This window comes from Toxoplasma gondii, chromosome X (assembly GCF_000006565.2).
Source record: "Toxoplasma gondii ME49 chromosome X, whole genome shotgun sequence".
In the NCBI taxonomy this organism is placed as follows: domain Eukaryota; phylum Apicomplexa; class Conoidasida; order Eucoccidiorida; family Sarcocystidae; genus Toxoplasma; species Toxoplasma gondii.
In genome coordinates, this window is record NC_031478.1 from 2,885,942 (window position 1) to 2,912,819 (window position 26,878).

The 26,878-nt window shown below is 55.4% G+C and overlaps 3 protein-coding genes across 3 annotated transcripts; 1 reads left to right on the forward strand and 2 right to left on the reverse strand.

The window, feature by feature from the left end:
• Positions 1–554: 554 nt before the first annotated feature.
• On the reverse strand, positions 555–14,324 carry TGME49_224670 (DnaJ domain-containing protein). Its single transcript, XM_018780057.1, has 8 exons — positions 6,035–14,324; positions 4,585–5,307; positions 4,383–4,455; positions 3,951–4,044; positions 3,236–3,424; positions 2,496–2,971; positions 1,823–1,933; positions 555–1,370 (listed from the first exon to the last, which is right to left on the reverse strand). Exons 1-8 carry the CDS (start codon positions 13,438–13,440, stop codon positions 1,311–1,313), a joined length of 9,132 nt encoding a protein of 3,043 aa, XP_018635951.1. The 5' UTR covers positions 13,441–14,324; the 3' UTR covers positions 555–1,310.
• Positions 14,325–14,626: 302 nt separating this feature from the next.
• Positions 14,627–21,064, forward strand: TGME49_224660 (transcription factor s-ii (tfiis), central domain-containing protein). Its single transcript, XM_002366099.2, has one exon. It carries the CDS (start codon positions 15,662–15,664, stop codon positions 19,601–19,603), a length of 3,942 nt encoding a protein of 1,313 aa, XP_002366140.1. The 5' UTR covers positions 14,627–15,661; the 3' UTR covers positions 19,604–21,064.
• Positions 20,403–26,158, reverse strand: TGME49_224650 (mRNA capping enzyme, beta chain protein). The gene is made up of 3 exons (XM_018780056.1): positions 23,501–26,158; positions 22,474–22,884; positions 20,403–21,852 (listed from the first exon to the last, which is right to left on the reverse strand). Exons 1-3 carry the CDS (start codon positions 25,706–25,708, stop codon positions 21,709–21,711), a joined length of 2,763 nt encoding a protein of 920 aa, XP_018635950.1. The 5' UTR covers positions 25,709–26,158; the 3' UTR covers positions 20,403–21,708.
• Between the last annotated feature and the right edge of the window lie 720 nt (positions 26,159–26,878).

The window sequence follows — 26,878 nt, forward strand, 5'->3', positions numbered from 1 at the left end:
TGCGTGAGTCGCACGTCCCTTCTGACCAGGAACTATCCCAACGATGAATGGTGCTCACGGCAGCAAGCTTAACAGGGCAGGTCTTTCTAAAGTCTTTATTGGTGGAATTTGGTGAGTTGCGCATCTGTCCACCGTTTTGTGCGTGCATGAAGCCGAAAAGCAGAGCCTCTCCGGCACATTGTGATCCCTCAGACAGGAGTGCATGAACATGTGCGTGCGTAAGAAATAGTTGCAATATATATATATATATATATATATATATATATACATATCAGGACGCTGGCGTCTCTCGATTAGGTTATTCTAGAAGATAACTCAGAACAGTGCTGGAGGATTCCTCTTCTAATCCCCGCGGTAGACCTACAAAGTACCAATAGAGCATACGGCTAGTGACCTGTATGCGTAACGTGCCTCACGAGTGAGACGCGGATAGCAGGGTTGCGGTGTCAGCCTCAAGCAGAATTCCCGAGTTCACAAGTGCAGACAGAAAAGAAAGCCTATTGTGCACAGATGAAGAAACATTCAAGGAGCTTCGTGCGCTGTGGAGACAGTCGGAAGAAAAACATTTGGAAACCAGAGTTCTCACAAAACATCAAAGCTTCAAAATGGCTCAGAAGTGGGCGGCGCCCCGCCGAACAGCGATCTGTCTGAGTTCCCTAAAAAACGTGCGTGCCACTGGAGAGAAAGAACATTGAACATCTGGAGAAGTAAACACACTTGGAGATACACAGTTGCCTCCATACTTGAGTTCATCGCATATATCGGCTTTCCCTGTTCATCACAGCTCCTGCTCTCTAAACCATATTAACCGAAGTCAAATACTGACACCGCACGCGACACTGAAAAATACCTGATGTGGCACGTATGCGGTTACCCACAAATATACATACAAACACACATGCATACACATGCGTCGGCACATGTACGCACCTGCGGCGTTAAGTAAATGAACAAATCACGACAGTGACACACTGTTCATCCTAACCACCACTCGGTGAGGAGAGAAGTGAGAGAAGCAAAGCTCACCCCGGCCGCATCTGCATTCGGGTATAAGCCGGCAGGGGTTTCGACAGACAGAAAATGCGCAACTAGCGAATGAAGGAAAAAGAGAAGCACAGAAAAAGCTTCAGAACTCGCAGAAGACGAAGGCGGCTACAGGAAAGAAAACTACTCTCAAATGCTTCGCACTGGAGCATGCAGACCTCCCAAGCATAGCGAAAAGAGGTTGAAAAGAAAGCGATATTGATCTCGATTTCTCAGAAATAGAGTGAGAGAAGGAAGTAAAAAAAAGCCGATCCACTTGGGCCTCGTCATCGGTGACCAATGAGCTGCTGAAACGCCCCCGTGACCAAATGCATCGCTTCTGCCGCCTGCAAAAGACAGAACACGTTTCGAGACAAAGGGAGGCAAGCCCACACAATAGACGGTGAGCCACAGTACCTCAGATTCTTCCCCATGTTCCACTGCGCAACTGGTGTTTCGCCGCACACAGAAGTCTCGTTTTTTCACAAGACGTTCGAGCTTACCAAGGACACTGAAGTGGGCTCCTTCCCTACGATGCCCAGGTGACACGCATCATAGGCGTGAAGAAACCGGCAGACAAGGGAACAAACTTGACAAACCAAAATCGTGCCTTCTGTCGTCTCAGTCACGGCTCTTCAACACGAACCCTTACAGCTATATACATATACAGGTACATGTATACGCATATATGTGTGCACAGTAATCTGTCAGTGAAGACAAAAACGTACACAGATGCTGTGCTGTGCTGATATGCAAGGTCATCAGAGAACCCTGTTGCAGGTCCGTTGTTTCCACCTACTCGAGGATGAGGGTTTTTGTCTGGATGGACGAGGAGCGCAAGCTGCCGGAAGGCTGCACGGGCCTGGCTACGCAGCGACTGCGGTGAAGTATCTCTCGACGGTCGCGCAATCTGAAAACGAAAAAAGGCATGCGATTTCTTTCATTCTCTAACCGAAAAAACACCAGAGAACAATGACGCAGGAAAGAGTTGTGAGTGTCTGCGACTACAGGAGAAGGTGGCCGCTACGAAGACGAATGCACCGAGACACGTCACTGGCCAGTCCACTAGAGTGACCAAGACGAAGAGAGCGCCACGCTGTCCCGAGTATTCGTTTCTTCCCACTGACTACGAGAGAGAAACAAAGCACGGGAAGCCGATCGCGCGTCCAGTGCAGAATTTAAGTTTGCAGCAACAAGAAAGTGGCGGTGGCGTCGAAATAGTTAACGCGCGGGTTGAACATGCTCGATGAATACAGGAAATACGCAAGAGAACTCACATGGTTGGAGACATTGGTTTCGAAGGCTGTGAAAGAGTCCGCATTCGAACCACATCCAGATGAGGTATCTACGATTGCAATACTGTACATACCTCAGAACGATTGTTCATGGCCACGAGTGTGTCAGACTCCCGCCAGGAACAACCCAGCTGAAATTCGAATGAGATGTCTCCACATTCCGTGCCGTTTTCTTACCTGAAGAATGCTCCATGCACTCGTCTGTTTGCAAGCCAACACCCGCCGAACAGCTAGCGCCTGTGCCTCCGTCAGTGGCTTCCCCGCTGTCTTCGTGTCTCCTCGGGCTCCGTGTTGATCCTCTTTCGAAGCATGAAGAGATCGCTGCCCTGCTGTTGTCTCTGCTTTCGGTGACCCTGGGACAACCTCAGGGTTTTGCCCCGCCACACCCTGTCGGCCCGCAGAGCTGTTTCCACCCTCTCGCCCTCCCACGCCTCCAGCGCTCGAGCCTCCGACTGCAGTCGCGCCTCCAGCCGCCCGCGCGGCAAAGGCCGCCGCTGTCGCGGCTGCTGCCGCGGAGACAGGGGGATTGTTCTGCGGGATGTAAGGGCCGGAAGGCCTTTCAGGGCCATCAGCCTCCTTCTTGGAGCCGTTTTGACCAGGTCCACAGGACGAGTAGAGGCGGACATCTTCCTGGGCCTGACGTCTCAGCTGTTCTGCAGCAAGTGGAGAAGAAAGCAGAAAAACGGGGACAAGTTTTCCTTTGTGCGTAATTTCAGGGCGAACTATCGCGAGTCCCACCCACCACTGCAATGCACGCCAACGAAAAAACAGTTCTCCAAACGAAGTCATTCACAAACCATGAAAGTGAGGAGTTGACCCTCGTCTCTACCACCATCACCGGACTGATGACGTCATGCGCCCGCATGAGAAACAGCTGAAGGGCGGAGAAGCATCCCACGAACTGAGAAGTCTTTCACCTTGCATGCCGTGGTCGAATTCAGCAAAAGGAGCACGGAACCGATCCACGTTCCGTTTCGGCGGCGCGTCTCCCGAGCCAACAGGACCTGTCGCCGGGCCCTGTCCGGGCGCGGTCGGAACCGATCCCGAAGAATGCTTTTTTTTAGCCATGCATGGAGGGACGACACGCGCGGTGTTGCCAGCTGTTCCTAGAGGGCATTTGAACACAAAAGAAGATCGACGGAAGGTATTGAAGACCCGGTTCAAACGTGAAGTTACATTGTTCATCTTTCCCATCACCGAGAGCGTCTGCAACCAAAGAAAACGCTTTCTGTTGCATTCTTGAAGTGCAGCATCCACATTTGCGTTGCCCCGTAACTACACCTGTTGTACATTCGAAATCAAACAGAAGATCAGAACCGAGGTGCCGCACCTTTCCATTCTGCACTGTCTCGTTAAGCAGCCTCAGCAACTACATGTGGATATCTTTTGCCCCAATCGAATTCTTGTGTTTAGAATTGCGTTCTTCGCGAGGCGTCAGTTATGTGCCGCGACCCGAGAAGTTTCTTGGTCGAAGAGAGTCGCCCCCATCGACCGACAGAAACAAGAATAATAGAAACGAAACAAACCCGTTCCCAGACAGACGAGACGCCGCGGGCAGGCGGAGGGAGGACGATCCGCCTGCCTGACAGAAAGAACAATTTTCTCCGCAGTCGCGACGTCATTGTACCTCACCAGCAGAGCCTGAAATGCCGGCAGCCGTCGCGGCGAACTGCTGCCGAGCCTCTTGAATTAGCTTTTGTTGTCTTTCTCGAAACTTCTCTTCAACCTGGAAACGGCAGCAGCATCTCCACTGGCCATACCATGAGAAAACACAACACTCGCGTGACGCAGACGCCAAAGGCGAACGGGAGATCGACAGCTAGGGAAAGAAACGAGGCATTCAGGGGCAACTTCGCAGTCTCAGCGCTTTGCGATGGAAGCATAACACAGCGATATTAACGCAGTTCCGGCGTGGGTTATTCATCTCAGTGGAGAAGTATTCTGTTTGATAGTCTGTGCCAGACAATGTGGAATCGTGATGACACAATCCTGGCAAAGAGAGATAGATGAAACCCTGAAACCGAACTTTCCTCCTGGATGATCTTTCCGCGCCTTCCTCTGTACCTGTCGATCGTGTCGCATGGCGCTTCTCTTTGCCGCTGAGGTCAGGAGGGCAGCTGCACTGCAGACCGGGCACCTGCGACAAAAACCCACAAAGCAGAAGAGTTCAGCAAGTCGCATGTCAAGAGTGCACACGCTGTTTCAAAGCCTCTTCTGGCTCCACACAACTCACTTTCTCCCTTAAAGAGGAATCACTCGGACTCACCACTTCCCGCGTTCCAGTTCCTCGTAGCTTCGATCGAAGACGTGACCCTCCAGGCAGGTGAAGGTGCCACTCCACCCGGCAACCATGTTGGCGAGTTTGGCCACAGGCTTCGCGCCGGAAGGAGTCTCCACTTCCCCGCCTGTGGCTCCTTCTCTTCCTCCCTGTCCCCCGCCGCCTCTTGAGTCCACACTCCCCCCATTGCCACTTGCTCTGTCTATCGCCTTCTCCCCCAGCGTCTCGCCTGTCTTCTTGGAGGCGAAGGGAGCGAAGAACGAGGCCGGCGAAGACGCGGTTCTATCCTCCGGGCTCTGCGTCATTCGTTCAGTCCCCTGGGTTGTCCGCGTTTGCGCGGTGTCTCCGTCGCAGCCAGGCTCCCGGCAAGGGCGAGGTGCGCCGGGGTCTGGACGCCCCCACGTCGCTGGAGCAGCCCCGCCCAGTTCGGGCCTCAGAAAATAAGTCCCGACCATTGGATCCTTGCCAGAAAGCGACACCTTCGACACTCGGCACCTGCTGCCTCTCGCGCCGTCCTCGAATCGCCACTGAACTTGCAGCAGAGTGCCGCGCCGGACGAGACTGGGCCTCGCAGCCCCGGGCGCCGCTCCTCGTGCAGCACTGGAAGCGCTTCCGCGACGAGTAGAAGTAGACACTCTCGACGGCGGAGACAGGGTGAAAGGGCCGAGCGGGTGAGAGCCGCCGAGCAGACGTCGCACGAAAGAGAATTGCCTAGAAAGGGAGAGACAACCAGGAAAAAGCAGGTCCCAACTTCAAAATTAGGATGCAGTTTCTGGGCCAACAACCTCTCCACTAAAGTCTGAGGAACAGAAAGAAGGCTCTCTCAAGAGGCGTCTGAGATGTATAACCGAATATCAACATGCATGCACAAATGGACACAACTGATCCTTGTACAATTTGTTTCTACCCACTTGATTCGTTAGTTTAACTTGAGGAGTCTTATATTTACAGCTATGCCGTTTTATAACGTGAAACAGAGATTCTAGCTTCAGTTGATATCTGAATTTCGGGAGCTGCACGCGCGGCATGGGAGTGGAGGAAAGGACAGTGGAAGACAGCTACTACGAGAGAGAGACAACCTCGAGATGCGGAAAAAGGAAATGCAACTCCCTGCGGGGACACTAACACCAGAATCAGCTCGCGTGTTTAGAAGGGAAAGCTAAAACACCGGATGTGCGGTTCTGCGGGACCCATGCATCGGTCGTGGGAGGCCAAAGCACAAGGAATCCAGTTTCATGGAGAAGAAAATGAATCTAGGAAACCGTAGCAAATGCCAAAAATACATCCCTTTTTTGGCTATGGATTGGTGAAATGGGAGAACAACCTTTCTTCTGTTTGAACAAAGTACAAACGGCATTGCCACAGGCCGGCTAGCTCTAACCCAAGACGAAATGCCCGAAGCAAACCCGTCGTCTGTCTCATCATCCACCGCTCCCACCTGAAAAGGTTGACGATCTTCAAGCAGCAGGGGCAGCGGCCGCTTCCGCGAGCACCTCCTCGTCGGGCGCTCGAATCTCGGTCTGTCTCGGCAGTTGCTCCTTCACCTCCAACCACGCCAGCGGCCCTTGTATTGCCTTGCCCCGTCGCCAGAGACACCGTCGCTCGGCTGAGGCGGCGGGACGTTGTCCCCAGGCTCCCCACAGAGCGGTAGTCGAGCAAACCCAGATCTCGCGCCCCGTGCAAGGGACACAGGGCGGCCGCGGCAGGCGATCCCCGCTGAGGTCGAGACACTTTTTCCTCCGAGATTTCGTCGCCTCGACCCACCCGTCCCTTGATCTCCCCGCGGAGCTCGGCCCCGGCCGGCTCCCCGCGTCCCCCAGGCTGTCCCTTCGGCGCGAGGCCGGTCACAGGCTCGGAGACGACTGTCTCTGCCGCGTGCCCCTTGAGGGCGACGCCGTCGGGAATCCTGGGGCGAGGAAAGGCACCCCACCCTAAAGGTTTCTCACACGATGGCGGCGCTTGTCCTGGACCCGTTAGCGGGCTCGACAGAATCGACCCCCGGTACAACTGACTCATGCGTGGAGCCTTGGCTTTTGCGGAGGCACAGAGAGAATTTGAGGCCTCTTTTCCAGTGGTCGGTCTGCAGAAACTCGCAAACGTCGCGTCTAGGTGCGTCGCAGAACGCTTTCTTCTCTCTTCCCCCGACAGCAACGGTGGCGTACGGCGGCAGCGCGTCACAGGGGGACTCGCGGGGACCGGGGGTAGCGAGAGCTCCTGTTCAACGACCATCACTTCTTTTACGAAAGACACGTGGTTGGCTTCCTCCTTCGCTGTTCTGTCGCGCGACTCGGTTTCGCGTTCCCTTTCGCGCTTAATCAAGTCCACGTGCAGTTCAGCGATGTCGTCTTCATCGTGAATCACGTGGAGAGGAATTTCATCGACTTCCTCGCAGTCCGTCTTGCGCTTCTTGCGGTTTCCTCTCCCTTCACGTTGCCGCGCCTTCCTAGCCTTCTGGTTATCGTCTTCCGGGACGAGGGATGCTCTCCGGCACCTCTGTTCAGCTTCGTCTGCCTGTCTCATCTGGGACTCTTCTGCGTCGCCCTGAGCTGTTCGTTCGCCGCTGTGGCCCTTCAATTCGACGTCGCCTCCAACACAATCCGGCGTCTTCTCCTGTCTGCCTGTCGGAAGGCTTGAGGCGTCGGTTCCAGCTTGACTCGTTTCAGGTGTGTGTTTCCTCCTTGAGTTCTTTACCTGCGAACCGCCGTGACCCTCTCTCGCCTCGCTTTTCTCTTTACCGCCTTGTCCCTCGATTCTCTTCTCAACATTTGACGCCTTCTTCTCATCAATCCAAGAGCCCGCTCGGCTTTCTCGGCCTCCCGGCTCGTCGCGGACCCCCCTTGCATTGATCGGCTCCCCCTCTGTCGTCTCGTGGACGCCCTGTAAGCTCCATTCGCCTCTCCCTTCTTCCTCGGTTTGCTGTGTCTTACTCTCCACTAACCGCGTTATCGCTTCCCCGGCATCGGAAGTGGATTCCTCTTCGCCGCTTCCTGCTACTCCCAGCTCGTTCCTTTCCTTCATCGCCGGGATCATCTTCACACCTTCAGACCAATTTTTGCTCTCGCAGCTGTCACCTCTCTCAATGTGCCCCCTCTTGACAGTCCCCGTTCGGGTGTCGCCATCGTCGGTTGTGCCTCCGCTGCGAATTCCGCGGCCTCTCTCCGCACCCTGCTTCAGGTCCTCCTCACGGCCCCTACCACCGCGGGTGTCTCCGCCGGTGTCTCCCGTATCGCCTCTGTCTTCCTTCTCCTCCACCATCTTTCGCGCAGCGAAGTCAACATCATCTCCCTCATCTTTGGAGGCCCATGAGCACCTCATTCGAGACACTTCCTCTGAGGCTCCACGCACCCCTGCAGGCTCCTGAGGCCCCGTTGCAGGCTCATTCTCGCTCCTAGGTCCCGAGGGACCGCCGGGCCTCCCGGGCGGGTCTTGTGACCCTGCAAGGGCATTAGAGAGTCCCCTTCGCCCTTTGACGTCTGAGCCAGCAAAGCGTACGCATGCGACAGGCTCGGTGCCAGAAGGAAATTGAGCACGTGAGGATAGCGAGAAGGGAGAAGACAATACATGCACAGAGGGAGAAAAAGAAACACAATCGGCGCCTGGATTACAGAAGGCATCCATCACTGCTTGCGTGTGACACTTTCGTGCTGTCTCACACCTGCCAGTGGACGCCTCAGTAAACGTTACGTTTGAACCGGTCGTTACGTTCGCTGTCTGATCTTCGGATTTCCATGCCTTGTCAGGTTCGCTTCCAACAGTCTTCGACTTGCCACTTTCTCCACTCTTCGTCCTGTTCGTTATGCCCTCGCCCTGGTCCAAACTTTTCTTCCTTCTCCGTGTTGTCTTCTCTGGTCGCTGCCCTGCCTTCTCTTTCTCCGTTTGACTCTCCTTCGAGCTCTCTTTCGCTCGCCCAGAGCCCGTTGTCAGCGGTTCCGATCTCGCAAGCGATGGTTTGTCTCCCTCCGTCTTTGTCTTTGTCTGTTGGAGGGCCAGACGCGAACACACCGAGGAAGGAACCAGCGCACTCGCTAGAATCTCTACTTCGCACGCCTCTCCTCCCTTATTGCTTCTCCCTTTCCCGTTTCCCTTCTCCGCGTCTCGATCGTCAGTCCGGTCCCCCTGCGCTGCTTCACGCTGTGCTTCCTGGTCGCGGCTTTTTCCTTCTCTCTCCGCCTTTCCCACACATGCGAGAGACGATATGCTTCTGCACCTGGAGCTGGATCTTAACGGCACCGCTTCTGTTTTGGAAACGGCTCGAGTGCTCTGTGATTCGTCCCGGATCCCTTCCTTGTTGTGCCCTTCGTTCTCCGTTCCTAACTTCTCTCCTGCTCCGACGCCGGGGACGCTCCAGGCGAGTTCTGTCTCCGTGTCTGCTGTCTGTTGCCGCTCCTGCGCCCCAACATCAAAGGTCAGAGACGCCTCCTTTGTCGCGCCCATGAGCGAGCCGACCAAGTCCATTCCGCTAGTCGACTCCCGAGACACAGGCATCCTCACAGGAACTGCCTCTTCTATGCAACACGCTGCCGCTGGCCCCGGCCGGCTGTCTCCGGAGTCTTGGCCGCTGGCGGGCCTTGGTGCCCCTCCCTCCGACTCCGCCAATGCCTCGCATGTAGACTCTCCGGATACTAGCGCATCCTTCCGCGCAGGCTGCGAACACAGCGGCCGACGGCAAGAGAGGCGATCTGAGTCAATTTGAGACGGAGAAAGTTTGAAATGAGGATTCAGTGGAGGTGAAGTGGTTGCAGAAAAGGACGGCGACCGCGATGAAACCAAAGGAGCAGGAGAACAAGGATTCAAGGTGGAGGAGAGGGAAGGATACACGTGGAGGTCTTGGAGTCTCCTTGTAGTCTCCTCCTTTTCTTCTGTACGAGGAGACACCTCCCCCACACCCCTGGCGCATGCGGGCCTCAATCCGCCCTTACGCTGCGCGTCATTAGCTGGGGCTGTAGCGTCACATGCAGCTTCAAAACGGCCTGAACCTCGAGACCCAGATGCCTCAGATGCCGGACATACTTCCCCACAAAATGCCTTGTCGCCATTTAAGGACGAGGGGGCTTCGTCGCCACTCCGGATGGGAGTGTGAGTCGCAGGCGAAGATGCCACCGCAGCGTTGAAGGCGAGGGAGGCTGAGTTGAAAGACGAACCTTGAACGGAGAAAGGACTGCAGCTCGGACCCATGACTTCACCAGCCTGGGCCTCCTGGCTGCGCCTACGTGAGCAGTGGATCCCTTGTCCGCCTCCTTGCGGTAAATGGTTTCGCCGCTGGCGACTGCTGGAACTCTCGGCACTGCGGGACCGGCCTCTGGCTCTGCTCAGAGAAAACGGGTGACCCTGTTGTGAGCATGTGTTTTCTGCAACAGCCTCTCTTCTTCCTTGGAAGGTTGCGGAGACGTCTAAGCCGTCGGCAGCGGCGAGTCTCGCGCTCTGTCTTTCCGCACTGCGAGCTATCAGCTCCGAGGAGCAGGATGCGGAATACAGCGCCGGCCCAAAAGACAAGAAGGATGGCGAAGAGGAAGGAGAGCAAGGGGAAGACGTAGACAATGACGCAGGCGACAACGCCGGTGACGAGACATAAGAGAACGAAGAGGCACAGGAAGCCGAGAGAGGACAAAAAGAGGAAGCAAAGGAGGGTTTACTGTTGAAGAAGAAAGACGGACCACCCGAATCGCATGTGGAGGGGACAGGAGGCGAGCGGCAGTTGTGAAGACTTTGAAAACGGGTACAGCTGCCACGACCGCGACGGCGAGGCCTTGAGAAGCCAGCATGATGCAGACGCGGGGGTCGAAGGGAAGACAATGAACAAGGCGAATCAGACAGAGGAGAGGGTCCGCCCCTGCAGATGCGCGCGATCGGCTTGCATTCATTAGGTATCCAGTGAGGCACCACATGCGCAGCTGGACAGCGGGGACTGGGGTGAGATACGATCCAACGAGGCGACCGTCCACGGCCGGCCCGACGCGACGAGGGCGACCCGATGAAAGTGAGAAACTCGTCGGCATCTTCGTCTGCTTCTTCCAAGTGGTTCGGTAGGCTGATGTCTTGTGTCTCTTCCGTTATGAGTCTCTGCTCCTTGCCAGGTTCTCCACGTGCGGAAGGCGAAGCCGCCCCAGCTTGCGATTCAGTTGCAGGTACTGAACGCGTCTTGCTCACAAAAGAACTGCGTGCCCTTTTGCACGATCGTCTTCCGCTCGCCTCAACCGTTTCCTCCGCGTTGTGCTTCCCGCCTTTCTGTGTCTTCTCTCCTCTCCAAGGGCGTCTTCGCTTCGCCGAATTCGCTGACACTCCCTCGGCATCGCTTCCCGCCGTCTGCGCCCCCGCTGATGCCGAAGCGCCTTGAAATAGTTGCTCGAGCATGACGGCACATTCTCTCTCGGATGCTTCACTCCGGCATTCCGCCGAACGCACGGAATCGGCGAAGCCCTCCCTGGCCAGCAGCACCTCTTCGTCGACCTGAAAATCTGGTCCACGTGACAATGGCAGGCCCAGTAACATCGCCCCTGTCTCGCCTCCTGCGTGTGCAAGGCTTAAAACGTGCTCAACGCCTAGAGCCTCTGGAGCCTCGGCGACAGAACCTCGACGTCCATCAGACCCTTTGTTCCCCAAGTTCGACGCACTTCGTCCCAGCGTGTCAGTCTTCGATTCATTCGCAGGTATGTGGCACAAAGTCCGCGGAAGACCTTCACATCCTTCATTCCCTCCTTTTCTTTGCATGCTTAATGCTTCAGTGGATGCTACCGTACCTGCTTCACTGGACGCTGACACGGCAGCCACTCTACTAGATGCAGATGCATTTGAAGAATGACTTGCATGCGCGGAAGCGGCTTCTTTCGAGTGCGTTGCCACCTGCTGCCTGCTGTCTATTCCACTGAAGTCGTCGGAGTCCCCTTCGCTCGTGAGAGACGCGCCAGAGGGTTTATCTCGCCTTGCCACAGAAGTCTCTGATTTACCGATTGCCTTCCCGACAACAGAACGACTCTTTCCCTCTTCCCCACTGGCCCGCCCAGCTGATTCATTCGAGGTGGATCCCTGGTGGGCTGCAGGCCGGAACGCCACCTTCTTTCTTTTCTGCCACCACAGCGTCGTGTCCACGGCGGCCTCATGCTTGCACCTTCTACTTGGTTGCCGGCGATGAGGCATCAGCTGTTCAGCAACACCCAAACATCTGGGAGGTAGACATGAGTCAGATGATCCTTTCCCGTCAGACGCGTCAACTGTTCCTGATGAAGTTTCAGCATCCTGGGGATTCGAAGACGGTGACTGCATCATGGACAGGGGACAGGAGCCAGAAGTCGAGGAGGGGACAGACGCCGAAAGACAGGAGGCAGGGCCCGTTGATGACTGCAGAGAAGGCTCAGAAGACGACAGGGAACATGAGTGAAGAGAAAGAAAAGGGTGGGCTGTGGAGCATGACGCAGTATCCTCTAGCGCATTTTCAAATTTCGAGGCGACTCCTGTAGAACAAAAAAAAAACGTGCTCTCTGGTGAAATGGGAAGAGAGATGTAGGAGGTAGTCTTCTCTGGTTTTGGCTCGCCTGACCCACTACCCGTTCGGTCAGCGGTTGCAGCCATGGCGGAGGCACTCGATATCGATGCCCGCGAAGCAGAAGAGGAACAGAAACGAGAAGTCGTTTCCTCCGAGTTCAGGAGGAATGGCATAGGACCAGTCTCCTGAGCAATGGGTACGCTCTCGTCATTCGAAAGCTTTGAGAAGCGATTACCGAGATCCACAGAGCGGTTGCATGCACTTCTCTGAGGTGCAGACGCAACTCCGGTTTGTGATTGAACAGCAAACAGAGACGTAGGATGCTGTGAATCTCCAGCGGGCCACGGACACGCTTTTTCAGGCCTTCCGGGCCCTCTGCCCAAAGCCGGAGGCTGGGATGTGAGACTCTCTCTGACGTCGGTCTCTGCGGAACACACCTGCGCGCGAGAGTACAATCTTGACGGATGACGATGGATAGAAGTTGAAGCCACGAGAGGCGGCTCCTTGAAGAAACGGACATCGCCAGGAAAAGGAACTGAGCATGAAAGTGGACTGGACGTAAGTGTGGCTGACTGTTCGAGGTGCGGGGCTGCCGATTCTGAAGACACAGGTTCGAGGGGGTTAAGAAAGGAGGAACACGGATTCAGGAAAGTTGAAAAAGAGGGTGGCTTTGGAACGCTACTTGGAAGCTCTGCGGCTGGTACATCCTGTACAGAAATCGACGGGTGTCCTGACACAGCAGATTGCAGGATGGGAACATGCGCCGAGCCTGACGAAGCTGTAACAGCGACAACGTCAGCAATGAACTGCTGTCTCAAGAGAGGACGAAGAGGAGTGTCGATATGGCGAGCTAAGCAGTCCAAGGCTGCGTCTAGATGCAAAGGTGGACGCCGTGCCGCCGCACATGTATCATGAGAGGCACGTGAAAATCGCGCTTCATGTTGCACTTCGACTTTGTGAGATTCTTCCACATTTGCCACATCTCTCGCGTAACTATTGCTCAGCTTGGGAACAATGCTGCTTTCTCTTCCCGCCAAAGGCTGAAACGAAACGAAATCGTTGACCCAGGATGGGGCCGTTGAAAATGCAGTGGAGGTTCTTGATTCAGGCGGGTGCAGGTCCGCTGTCGCTGATGAGCAGGCAAGATTCCCTCTGCTGTCCCCTTGAGACTGGCCAGACCTCCTACAGAGCTGTGCCTGAAGCTGCTGGATAAGATTCATCTGGAGCTGGAGCTTATTTTGCCGCCCTTGCAGGTGCTGCAGGAGTTTCTGAAGAAGAACCAGCTGTTCTTGCACAGGAGACGGTGGCAAGCCGTCCGCGGTTTCCGAGTGGGCCGGCTGTGTGGACCGACTCAAGCTTCTCATGACTTCGACAAGGTGACAACTAGTGTGCGAAGGCAACGGGGACCTCAACCAACAAAGAAGTTTTCAAGCCGATATCAGACGGATCCAGAATGTCCTTGCTACAACTTCTCGGTACGAGTTCCTCCTTCCCTCCCGGAGCTGGAACCACACCCACCGGCCTCATGGCTAATTCCCTGAACGCGACAGGAGGCCAGAAGAAAGAAGATGGCATCGGTCATGTGCATCGTCCGCGGTACCCAACGTCGACGTCAGAATCCAACGTTCAGCACCCGAAGCTCGTTAGCACACTCACGGCGTGGAAGAGCTGCAATAGATGGCAGTAACAGGAATCGTCTTGAGCCACGACAAAATGGTAGAATGGATAGCATGGCACTTTGATCCTGCACGAATCCTGTGAAGAGCCAAAAAATTACTTGGTAAGCCTGTCACAGGTAACTAAAAAAGCGGCCGCTGACGACACTGCGGCCAAGTAGCAAAACGTGGTGTGCTTCGTTCAGGATGTAACGGCTAAAACGGCCCTTCATGTAACATCCACCGGTGTCAGCGGTGGCGAGAATTCAGAGAGGTTTCAGCCTGTATTCATCGGAAAGAAGATCGATAGGGGCTTCGCCAAGAGGAAAACAGCCACAGAAAGACAAACAGTGTTAGACAAGGAATCACGCTCAGAGCATGCCCTCAGCAGAATGCCCAGCTCCGCAGATCGATGAGCTGTCTATACACTGCAACACACATGCAAGCAACAAGCCCGAGACAAACAGTCGTTTTTGAGACCAGGCAGCTCCGTTTCTGTTTCCGAGCAGAGTCATCAGTCAACGGCATGCGAACGGCATGCACAGTGACTTCTGCCATCTGCGCTGCTGAGCCCGTTCCCAGCACAACGCAGGACACGTACGTCAAAAGTAAATGACTTGGATTGACAGTGATTGGATTGGGGTGCCTTCCTAATTTTCACTGTCAACGCGTTTCAGTGGCACCACAGCAGCCCTTGACACTCTGAAGACGCTAGTTCAGCTGAGTGCTTGGGAACGCTGGGCCTGCTTTTCGAAGCGGTCATCGACCCGTCTGATCACGCCAGGCGTCTGCAGTGGGACAGTTGCTTGGGTCCACGTGGTGTGGTGTCCGCCAGTTTGGCGCGTGAAAAGTAGCCACAGACAGTGAATGAAAGAAAGATTATGTCTTCATTTTTTGCTGGTTTTGCTTTGCCTTTACCGAAGAGCCACGGTGCGAATACGGATGGCATTTGCCTGTGGCGCAAGAACCTCTTGTAGTCACTGGCGGTGGTCGCACATGCGAACAGGGGAGACGCGAGCACTACGTCTGGCAATACTGGAAGAACGGTGCCGTTGACATTCGTCATAGTCGGCGTTCTCTTGTTTCCTGGAACCTCTGCAAAAGGCATTCACCCCTCAGGGGAAGTGGATCATGCCAGCGTTTCTCTGGCTCTGAGAAACCAATCTTCGTGAACAGCAATTTCATCTTGTGAACCTGCGACAAAGCAGTCGCACACGCCCAAAACTTGAGGCCCAACGGTTTTCTGAACGATAGTGATATCGACATTGTCGAAGAGGGACTTTCAATTGTCGATGCAACCATCCACGCGTGAAACCGAGTCGAACTGTGTGATGACAACACATTGCTGCGTACTTTTTCATGGGGAAGGCTTTCACCGGATTTTCTGTGCTCCACACACCGAATCAATAGGGTGCGTGGAGCGGTTTGCAGAAGGAAGCAATCTAGCGTCTCTTCTTGGCAATGATATCGAGAGGAACAGGGGGGGACGACGACGTCGAGGAACAGTTAGAGAAATTCTCCGACGAATTACTTCTTGCCAGTGTCCGAACTAAGCGTTCGACGGTTGGCTCCTATTGGTCTGCAGGCGCCTCTGGTAGCAACCTTGGAAGTAGGTTTCACTCTTGCCATGTCTGGCGGACATATACATGAAGTACTCGAGTGCTTTTGAGAACGCCCTTTTGGCACAGCACTGGCAAGCTCTCCGCCACCGCGCCTGAGCCACCCAGAAGCGCTCTTCTGTCTGATGGTCTTCAGGTTGCCACTTTGCTTCGTTTACCAGTTTCACCGGCCCGGTGGGCGTTCTTTTTGAAGAACTTGTGACTCCTCTTGCGGAGTGTGTGGCCCGCTACCAGGAGGTACCGATGGTCTTCCGGGTGCCGTACTTCCTCTCTCAGCAGCAGCTGACAGACTGTTTCCACCCTCTGTACAGATGGTAGACCCAGAACTCATGGATAATGCAGAATCTGGGGCGGTCGACGTAGAAGACCTCAGTGCACCTTCTTTGGATCCCCCACCGTCTCCGTCGTCGCCGCCTTCCCCGCGGGAGCTGGCTCGTCTCGAGCCGAGTGAGAGCCCTCAGACGCCTCCAGTTTGTCTGTTTCAACTGGCAGGCGAGACCTTCTATTTGCATGACTGGGTTCGCTTGAAGAGCTCCGGCGAACGCGACTGGGTTGCCCAGATTGTCGCCTACTTTCCCGGCTCCGATTCGGAGAAGTCTGGTGGCGTCGAGGATGCCGACGGCGGTTCCGGTGGTCGCATCCTTTGTCGATGGGGCTGGGATCCGCGCGACCTCAGGCGGGAGGCGTGCCCGGCGTTGCCTCTTCAGTCATACAGCCGCTTCGAGGTGATCCCAGCCATAAATTTTTGTGACGAAAACCCGATTCAGAGCATCAAGGCGAAGGTCCGAGTCGAAAAGTATGAAAAGTGGAAGCGCCGAGCCGCTTTTCCGCCGCTAGTCAGGTGTACAGCTGACGACGAGGAAGATGTAGATAAGGACAAGTCTGGACAGTCTGGCAACGCGGCTCAGCGGGACTCCGACCCCGGACAGACCTGCATGCCTTCCGTCCTGTTCTATCGCCATAGCCACGAAATCGAGACGGGTTTCCATCCTTCTCTCGTGGCGGATGTCTTCCGCTTTAAACGCATCAGTCGGTCTGCGACCGCCCGCGGCGGCTCGCTGTCTGCGGATCTGGCTGTAGCAGGGTCGCCGTCAAGCGGCACTAAAAGCGAGCACGGTGGTGACGAGATCGCTCAGGCCATTGATCTTGGCTCCGAGGGAGAAGGGCCTGCGGCCAAGGGTGGATTCTCGGATGCACGCTCCGGAGACTTCGCAGCGCCGACGTATCGTAGGTATCCGTCTCTGCGAAACCCGGATGTTCGCCACTTCTTCTGTTGCAACTGCCGGAGCACCTTTGCCCCGCCAGACGACGTCGCCCCGCCTGTTTGGCCCGATCCGGAGGAAGTTTCTCAGGCGGAAGGTGGAAGATACTTACTGGACGCTGGGATTTCTGCTTCGTACCATCCTGCGGTGCTTCCCCCAGAAGGCCCTGGCAGTGCAGCAGGGCCCCATAGCGCTGGCGAGGCGACTGGCCCGAGTCGACAGCGAGAGGAAGCGAAGGCGACGCCGCAACCTCCTCAACTAAAACTCCTGTTGCTCGAAGAGTTCCGCAATTCCACAGGGGACCGGCCGCTCTCCGTCCTCAGTCCGGTCCAGCTCCCCTTCGTGTGGATGCGGACCCCTGCCGAAGGAGACTTCATCATTTTGTGCTGGAAGTGCACAGGGAAGCGGCGCAAAAGGCGCGAAGAGAGTGCGGGGAGAAAGCCGGCAGCTGCAGCGACCTCGGCTTCTCGAGACTCAGGTGTGGTGAACCGCCGGAAGCGCCGTGCCGAAACCGAGGACGAGGCTGGCGAGGGCCCCCCGGCCGGTCACAGTCTCAGGCGGCGCGCAGGCCAGAGAGGCGAAAAACCGGCACGAGAGAACGAGGCTTCGCACGCGTTGTCGCAGCAAACGACGGCGCAGAAAATCGCTGGAGACTCGATGGCTTTTGAAGAGACTGGACAACCGAAGGACCGATCGGAGGTTTCGTACGGCGAGACAGGCGAGAAGAGCCAAGGCGAGGGCAGTGGAAGTGAAAACACAGCGCGATCTGGTCCGAGACAAGAAGACGCAGAACCAAGCCGGAAAAGGCGAAAGGCAGCGAGTGGAGTCGCCCGTGTGGCCGCCGCCATGGCTGCTGCGGAAGCATCAAGCGACGCGGACATGGACGAGGATTCCGACGCCGATTTCGTCGCACACAGTGAAGAGGATAGCGGCGGGCGCTGTAGTGCAGCTGCAGCAGAGCCACGAGCAAAGCTGAAGCGTTCGTCCCGCGTAGCTGGAGATGCGGAACCGCCTGAAGCTGCATCTCCCTCGCGAAAGGCGAGGAAGGAGAGCGCACCAGCAAATGGAACTTCGAGTTCTAGCGGGCCGGCAGCTCGCAGGAAGTCTTCAGGGACCTCGGCAGCCGCGCCGCTCGGGTCGCGCCGCTCTTCAGCCGGGGGGGGGCTTCTGAGTGGGCCGGGATCTGGGGCTACTCGCCCCGGAGGGCCTAGCGATTGGCAGGCAGGGAATCAAGCTCGCGTTGATCGACTGACAGAGGCGTTCCGCTTGGGGATTCGAGAGCTGGAGGAAGAAGCGAAGCAGAGTCTCCCCGGTGAGGCTGGCGCAGACGCCCTTGCTGCCACGAAGGCATCCGGAGTTTTTGGAACCAAGGGAGCAGAAGGAGCTGCCGCTTCGGCGAAGGCGGAGGGCGGCGAGGTTGCGGAGAGGTTGATGACTTCACCCGGGAGTGACTCTGGGGCTGGGCGGGGTTCTGGGGGAAGCGGGCCGGAGGGCGAAGGCGGCACAGAACCGTCGAAGACCCTTCCAGATTTGCTGTTCGCGACGGCCGAAGCATGCGCGAAGGCTGTGAATGCGGCGTTCGTTTCCCAGCATAAAACTCTGGATTCGCGGAGACAGAAGCAGCGTTTTTTCGAGCTCCTGTCGAATCTAAAACGCGAGAACAACCAAGAGTTGCGGAAGAAGGTCTTGACGGGGCAGATCTCTGTTCGCCGCCTCGTGACGCTGGAGTCTGCTGAGCTAGCGCCGTCGTTCGTGCGGAAGGAACGAGAAGAAGAGCGAGAGCGACATTTCAGGCAGGCTGTCCTTCTGCATGAAGCGCCGGCGGCCGCGTTAGCTCGGCTGCGAAAGACACACAAAGGAATCGAGCCGGTCATCGAGGACCCCGACCTTTTACAGACGTCGCCGCCTGCACGCGGGATTGCGCCTCCCATCATCACAGTCGAGAAGACTGCAGCTGCTGCCAAGGAGAAACGTATACGGGTGCGAGCGGAAACCGACCTCCGAGGCAGCAGTTCACCCAGCCAGAGCAGCGGCTCCAGTTCGAGCGACTCTGACGATTCGGCTTCGGCCTCTGACAGCGACGGGAGTGAAAGCGAGGAGACTTCGGGCAGCGAGGATGGAGAGACTAGCGCAGAGAGCGGCAGCGAGAGTGAGTCTTCGTGTGAGTTGCGGCGAGAGAAACTTGGGGGCGGGGCAAATGGCGAGTCTGGTCACCTCGCGCAAGCCAGGCGCGAGGCTGCCAGTGGGAAGGAAAGCGGTGGAACCGGGAGCGGAGTTCAGGAGCAGCTCGCTTCGTTGAAGAGACTGTTCTCGCAGGCAACCTCCGGGGATTTCGGCGCTGACTCCTGTCGGACCCCTGCGGTGGGAGGCGAGCGTGCATCAGAAGGTGGGATTCTGAAGCGCGGCGACGGAGACGCGGGAGAGAGAGGCGAAGAAGGAACAGAGAACGACGGCGTGCAGAAAAATCGGCAGCAGCGCGAGAGACGTGTCGCGTTCTCAGAAGAGACGCACACGGCGGATGGCCCCACGGGGAAAGGCATCGTCAGCAAAAGCAAGAAGAGACGCCACACGTTGGCTCGTTTCAGTTCGTCTGCAAGCAGATCCTGCGCGACGCTTCCGCGGCTCCCTGAGCTCTTGCCAAATCCTCCGGAGGAAGATGGTACAGAGAGAGCAGGGAACGGAAGAGAGAATGGGAGAAAGGGCGAGGCGGCGGCGGCCCGAGCACATCGGCAAAGCAGCGTTCTCGGTGTCCCTCTCGACTGCAGCTCCCTGAGTCCCGATGCGTGCAAAGATCGTGTCCGGCATCTCCTTGAGCGGGTTCCCCTTGTAGGCATGCAGCCACCTCCCTCCCGTCCAGGGAACGAAGACGGGGAAGGGCTTCAGACCGCCAGGACGACGCCGCTCCTCGACTACAAAGCTGTCGTGGCGTCGATGTTCCGTTACCTGAACGTTGCCTTTGATCGTGTGACGCTTGATCTTCAGAGGCGATAGAAGCGAGAGAGCTCTAGAGCCAACAGTGCGTTACCAAGACGCAGAGAGCAGAGAGCCTAGAGGGACACTGGAGGCTCGCAGCGAGCTGGGGAAAGGAGGGCTTGTCGCATTTCTGTAGACGGGTCCAGAGGTAGTTGGTCAAGAGACGAAGAAAACAGTGGAGCAAACGAATTCAAGACTGACTCACGGGTTGACTGCTGAAGCCCGCGATCGAGAATTTTATGCCTCACGGCTGTTATGTTCTCGCTTCTAACACGTTTGCATCGTTGATGGTAAACGCAGAAAATGAAGTCTATCAGATGTGATACAGTCCACAGCATGAGTTCCTGGATACCCCGGGCACGCAAAAGTGTATGGACGCTCACGCATATGCATGCAAAACAGCCAGCGATCCCTCAATGAATCTACTCAGGCGACGGTGGGTCGCTGCGACCAGTCTTTTTGGTGTTGCCTGTTGTGAGGACACTGGCTCCAGCATCCATGTTTGTCCCACTTTTGAGAGTTGTGCCGAATGCCTGGCGGCGCCCACAAGAGAAACGTTTTCACTGTCAATTCAAGGGAAACAACGTACAGATTCCTCAGGCTGTTTCTACAGCCGCGTCGTGTTTGTGACAGCTGAGGACCATTCCGTTTTTCCTCTGATAAAATTGGCTTCGGCAGGACCGCAGTTCGAAACATAACCCACCTTCCTATGGTTGCCGCGTTCTGATCGAAGCTAGCACCTTTAAGCTGGTCAGAAGTATTGTTGTATTTTTTTTCAAAGCCTGTTATACCCAGAAAATAACCCTTTAGAGACTTACGGATGCAAAGGATGAGAGACGCGTCTCCCTTAACTATCCGGGAGCAACAGAGGGAGGCTGCGAGAAAGTGAAATGGCTATTTCAAACACCGTCTACGTGAATGGCCGCGTACGCTTTCGCAGTTCTGTGTCAAAAAAGAGAAGAAGCGGACATTACACGTCCGTCATCAGACGACACCGAGTCCCACCCGCTGCTCGAATCTCAACCTAGAGTCATGCAGTTTTTAGTTTTTCACTCGTACATTCGCTGCATCTGTGTGGTCTACATGTGCTTTAACAGACGCTTATCCATTATGGGCTGGCCGAAGATTGTTGAACTTTATTTCTTCTGCATCGCGTATCATCTGGGCACTGTGTCGCATCCCGTCTCCATCGGTAATGATGGCTGAGGTGTGGCGCCGGAAAAGAGAGCGTTTTCTAAATCTCGTTTCATTTCAGTTTACTTGGCAACGAGCATATTCATCAAGCCGCTCATTTGTGAAATTCGAGCCATCACATGCGGTGTGGACGCCCGATCTGTTTCGAGGGGGACTCTGTGGACAAGTGCCCGAGTGTCTGCCTTCTTTAGAGAGCTGTATCCAAGGTGGCTGCTATTCGCTTGTGTTTTTCTCCGGACAAACTCAGATTCTTCTGTGGATAGCGGTAATTAACCTGACTACTCACTCGGATGTTTATGCGGACGGCTGCACCTCAGTATAGTCGCTCATCGATCCAAAGTGAACGCACGGCCCTCGACGGTTTGGCTTGAGGTAACAGACGAGCGGATGATCCATAAAAAAGACTGTTGTTACAGAAGCAACGACAATGGTGATTATGGCTTGCAATTATAGTTCTCATTGCTGAAAACAGGATTTTGAAACGAAAGCTACTTTGCCAGTTCACCGTCATGTTAGGCACACAGGCTTAAAAATACGCGGCCGTTCGCCATCGAGTTCCACACACATGCGCCGCCATCTGGCACACCACCCTCCAAATCTGGTTCACGAACTGACCTTGACTGTCCGTAACAGAGCAGAACGCTGAGTGTTTCGTTTGACTGTGCGTCACATTCTCGCAAGCTGAGAAGTGCACTGGCTCAGAGCCGCATTTCGCCTGAAGACGCGGAGCCATCGTTTTTTCCAGTAACGTTTGTGAGTAGACATTGGGCGACCCGAGCACGCATATAAAACAAACCTCCAGAAGGTGCACTGGTGGACTGCCGGACACGCCGCTGACATATGCGGATTAGTGGCTAAGCCGCGACAACGAGGCGATGCTGCCGATGCTGTCGAGTGTTGTGTTCATTCGGTGGAACTCATCGAGAGCCTCAGGCAAAGCTTCCAGACACCACCAAACTCGCCATCTTGTCGCTGTGATCATCCACGCTGACATTCGGCCTAGCCACCGGAACAGCAAATTCCAAGCGGCCTTCCTCGTTCAGACAGGGCACCCACGGACCGACGATTGTCACCTGAGAAAAGTTACAAGTAGAGAGGCGCTGAGGTACAAATGTTAACTTTCCCTGGGGGCGCTGACACTCCCAATGTCACGCATGCATTATAACCTAAATCGGTGCTGGAGCGCACCTCCGCTGATTGCCAACAGAGCAGCAAAAGGCACTATGGACAACAAAATGTGCCGAGGCAATCACGCACCGAGGCATGAGGATAACGTCAACAGGACACACGTTACAAGAGACAGACACACGCTTTTGCAGTCGTGGCAGCTCTCAGTTTTCCGCTGTTTTCTGGTGCGGTTTGTGCTGCCGAATGACTCGCTCGACAAGCTCTTGAAACCAATCCCTCAAATCCGTGACAAAAGCTCGGTTCTCTCATCTGGTTATAACAGCAAAATACTTCTTCACGTGAAATGTGAGACGAGGTAACCGTGTTCGACAACTGAAAATATATGAGCAACCATTATTTTTTCCTTCATTTCTCGGGAACAAGCCATCCAGAAATGCTGGTGGTGTGACGTGCTCAGATATGGTCTGAATCCTCGGAACACGACCCCACGAGAACATGCCAACTCATGAAGACACGAAGGAGTAGTGTGGTAGCTACACTGTTTCTAGCCGCCACCCGAGACTCACTGTGTCATTTGTGTAGAGAGACTGCTCATCGACATTTATTTTGGAAAGGTAGTCCTCCAGCTCTTCTTCGCCCTTCCGCGCAAGCGCGGGGGCAACGGCTCGGAATCCGTAGTCCCCTACAAGTGGCAAACACGGCGACAGGTATCTTTTGAACAACGCAACCGAAGGAGACGGAGGGAAACAGCGAGACAAGTCTGCGAAACGTGGTTCACTACTGTCGAGGCCATCTGCTAACACGGCTGCTCCTGAGAAACCGGAAGCTGCGGAGTGGGGGAGGATTCCCGACGTGGACGAGGAAGCCATCAGCACTGCGTTGAGGTGGACAGACAGGTCCTCCAGAACGGTCAGAAAAGACACGCAGAGAGAAAGCAGCGGCAAGTTGTCACCAGTCGCCTGCTTGTACTGAATTGCCTGAGCAACACCAGAAACGCGCATACAACTCAAGCGGGCGTCCACCGCTGAAGTGTCAGCGGCGAGTGCTAATGCAGTTTCAAAAAGCATAAGGCGGGTGAACCTGTCAACCTCACTCTTGTTAATCCCAACACCGGTGCCCAGCAGTACACGCTTATCCCTCGTTTCAAGGCCCATCTTGAGTCCGTAAAGCGAAAGGTTCGATCATATATCTTCTCTCTCTACGTTGTTCTTTAAGGCGCTTGCTTCGCCTTCCGTGTGTCTATCCTGTCTCTATTGCTTCCTTGCGAAATGCCTTGAGAAAGGACCAGACGCAAAGCTTCAGAGCCCCCAGATCGTATCACGTGTAAACGACGAGAAGGCTTTTTCATGAGAAACGAAAAAGAGCAATGTCCAGGGAGAAGCATTTCCACACCGTGTCCCTCACGGAGAAGAGACAGCGAAACTGCATGCATAAGGTTCCGGAAATAGCCGCGCTGCACAGCACGTGTACGAGGCACTATTTCACCTTCTGGTTCTCTGGTGTTCGTCTCCTCCTCTGATCTGTCCGAGTCCATTTCTGCGGGTGCGCCTCTCCCCCACCTTCCCCGCCCTTTCAGCAACGCCAGCAACTGACCTGAAGGACGAGTGTGGCATTCAGCTCAGTTTCGACTTCGTAAGAAACGCGTTGTCTCCCTTTTCCTCCGGATCCCCTTCCACCTCCTCCCATGTCGATGCAGACTTCCGTGAGATCTATGCGCACTCCACAGGGGTGTACGAAACTCTGTCGTTTCTTGATTCTCCGCATAATAGGGCCTTGCTGGGTCTGACCCATGTGGCGGCTTCCAATCTTGGCTTTCCGCTCCAAGTCACGGGCGACGTCTCTCAGGGAGGCGTGGTGCTCGAGATTGATGGCCAGCCGACAGTCGACTCGACAGCGGCGATGCTCTCCTTCGCCCCAAGCCACGCCGTCATCTGTTCCCGCTGCTCGAGCGTCATCAGCCCATTCCTGTTCACTGTCCTGGCCGGCATAAAGGTTCCACGTCATCTGATTGCTTTTCCACACTGCAGCGGTGGGAAGAAGGTTCCCCGTAGTTGGCTTCGGATGCGGATAGGACACACGAATTGCCGTGTCTGTCAGGCATGACAGATTATGGTACTCTTCCTCGGTAGTTTCGACTGGTAAAGGCTTCCACGAAGCTGTCTCATGTGGCTCCGCTGCGACAGAGTGGGGACACCATTCAGGCTGCCCACGGCGCCCTTTCCTGCGCCGCGTCTTGAGGGCACGCGATGGCTTGGTTTCGTTGTATTCGTCCTCATTGTCACTTGATTCATCAATCAGTGACTCCCAGTCGCTAAACAGATCTCCTTCTTCTTCAGCCTCGGTCGCTCCACTCACGAACGGCACTGCACCTCCCAAGGGCGAAGGCAGTCGCTGATCGCACCCCCGTTTCTGGCCGTCGACGAGGTGTCCTGGGACACCAGGTCCTCCTGGTGTATGTACACCTCCCGACGGAATCGGTCCCGAAGTGGGTTGTCCAACAACCGTCGCCGTAATGAACTCATGAAGAGACGCGAATTGATTCTGATTTACACCGGCCTCAAAGCGGAGACCCGCAGAGGCAGGGGGACCCCCACCGGGTCCGGCGGCTCCAGCGCAAAAGCTCGAACTGAGGAGTGTGAGAGACGACAACGGCAGGCGAAGGCGGGAACCTGTATCAAGGTCGACGAGAACACCTAGACGCCCTTCAATTTCAAGTTCAAGGGGCAGACTGTCCCTGCTGTGCTTGCCGTTTTGACTCACAGTTGCCAAAAGTCCCGGTGTGTCTTCAACAACCATTTCCAACTGTTGCGCGAGCTCGGCGGCCAGTGAGTCGCACAGGCGCGTTCGGCCTCCATCCAGACGCTCTGAAGCGATTGTGAGATCTGCATCGATGTCGGGAGACCCAGAGCCGGAACCAGGACCCTGACCCAAAAGTTCCCCTCCCGAGGACAGCCGTGACCCATTTTCTGAGATAAAAGATTTAGCGGCCGGCGCTGAAGCTGGAGGGTTCTCTGGCGCTCTCTTGTTCCGCCTCGCGGCACAGCTACCTCGGTCGTTCCCGGCGTCTTCTGAAGCGCTGCATGCGCTGCTGTCCGCCACAGATTTTGCCCTCCCTTCGCCGGTGGAGGCGCGCGCCTGCGGCACGTGTTCGCTTTTTGGCTGGGTGCCGGAGACCCCGAAAGTCTCGGCATTGTCTGGATCTACACCAAAGCTGTCCGCGTCCCCCTGGGTTGACTGCGGTCCCGACGAGAACGCGGAAACGGCAGCGAGTGAAGTCGAAGAAGCCTTCGTCGGCAACGGGTGCGCCCCAGTTTCGACAGAGGTGCGCATGTGGCTGTCCAAGTGCCGAGGCCCAGGCGAATGAAGTGGACTCAAGGGGCTCGCATTCGTGTTGGGGGCGGAGTCTGGTTGAACCATTTTTGCGAAGGGAGACGACCCGCTTGGGAGCGAAGCGGAGGGCGCCAGAGTGAAGGTTGCATTCGGAGAAGTCGGCGACAAACTCGACTGGGGAGACGAGTGAGACGAGGCAGAGGGAGAGTTGGAAGAAGACAGAGAAGAGTGACAGCTTGACGAGGAGGGCGAAGACGAAGAGACTGAGGAACTCGCAGCCACTGAGCTGGTGCCGGAAGACGACTGATGTGGTGAAGAACTCGCGCCATCCCCATTTGGGTCGTTTCTTGCGCAGATGCTTCCCGCAGGTAAAAATATTTGCGGCGGGGGGACGCCGGAAGGACACGGAGCTTGAAAGGCAGGTCGTCGAGATCCGGTGGACCTTGCAGCTGGCGATCCCGCGCTCTCCATTTTCCTCGGTGCGAACAGAGAAAAACTTTTCCTTAGAGTGCCACGAGTCCCACGGTGTGGCTGTAGGCAGGCAACTGAAGATAGACAGACAGCAAGATGCACAAAATAAGAGGGAAAACCGAAAGTTACCTTTCCCAGGAGGCTTAGGAGTAGACTGCGCCCTCTCTGGCGACGGCGACTCCTGCAGAACGCCAGTAACCCCAGCAGAATGTATGTCACGGATATGGTCAGCCGAAAAAAGTTTCCCTTTCACAACAAAGAATCTGAATCGGATGATAAAATGGAAAAGCACTGCTGGGTCGAAGAGATTTGCCAACTTTCATCCGTAAGTTAGTGACTCCCGCCTCAGGGATGACTCGGGCCGCTAGCAGAAGGGCCGTCACAAACACGAGGAAACTATAAGAAAGCAGCCATCATTAAACAGGTTCGTTTGTCTAACGGCTGTTTCGGCCACCCTCACGCCACACTTTAGCAAAGAACTAGAGAAAAGCCGATCGTCCGATATTTCGCAGAAGGTGGTTCTCTTTCCAACATGTGCATGCGTTCAGCATGCGCCGACCGAAGTATGGTACAACCATTTCCGCAGGACCTAACAGGGTAAACGAGTAGAAGGTGGTGTCAAAGAGAAAGACAGTATATTTAAGTGGACACGAATACTGGACCATACATCGTTTTCCAAGTAGATCACTCGTCCTGATTCTTCAGCCCGAATCAAAGCGGCTCGACACCGAGATTTGCACAAACTGTAGAACAGTACCGTATTTCCAGCATCGCCATTCCTGTAATACCTTTCTCAATAATATCCCTTCCGGACTATCCGTTTCCTTATGGCTATGAGGTACTGGCGGTCCATAAGGGGAGGTACGAGTAGTGACCACATCTCTGGCAACGCGGTGTTTGTTTCAGTCACGGGTATTACCTGACCAAACAAGTGAATTTCCCAATAAAAGGATTGTATTCAGCCCCGTGGGAAAATCAAATTACGACTAGGAACATTAGTGAAGACGAGGAGAGACGGCACGTCGAGAGTATGGAAACACTCTCTCCTAGATTATCCGATCCCGTGGCTCGACACACTCTACACGTCGTTTCAGTCGCGACTGACGTGCAAGGAATGCTGTGGGTAACCGTAGGTTCTTGGTGTGGTCACGGCCTTCGCCCATGTTCTGC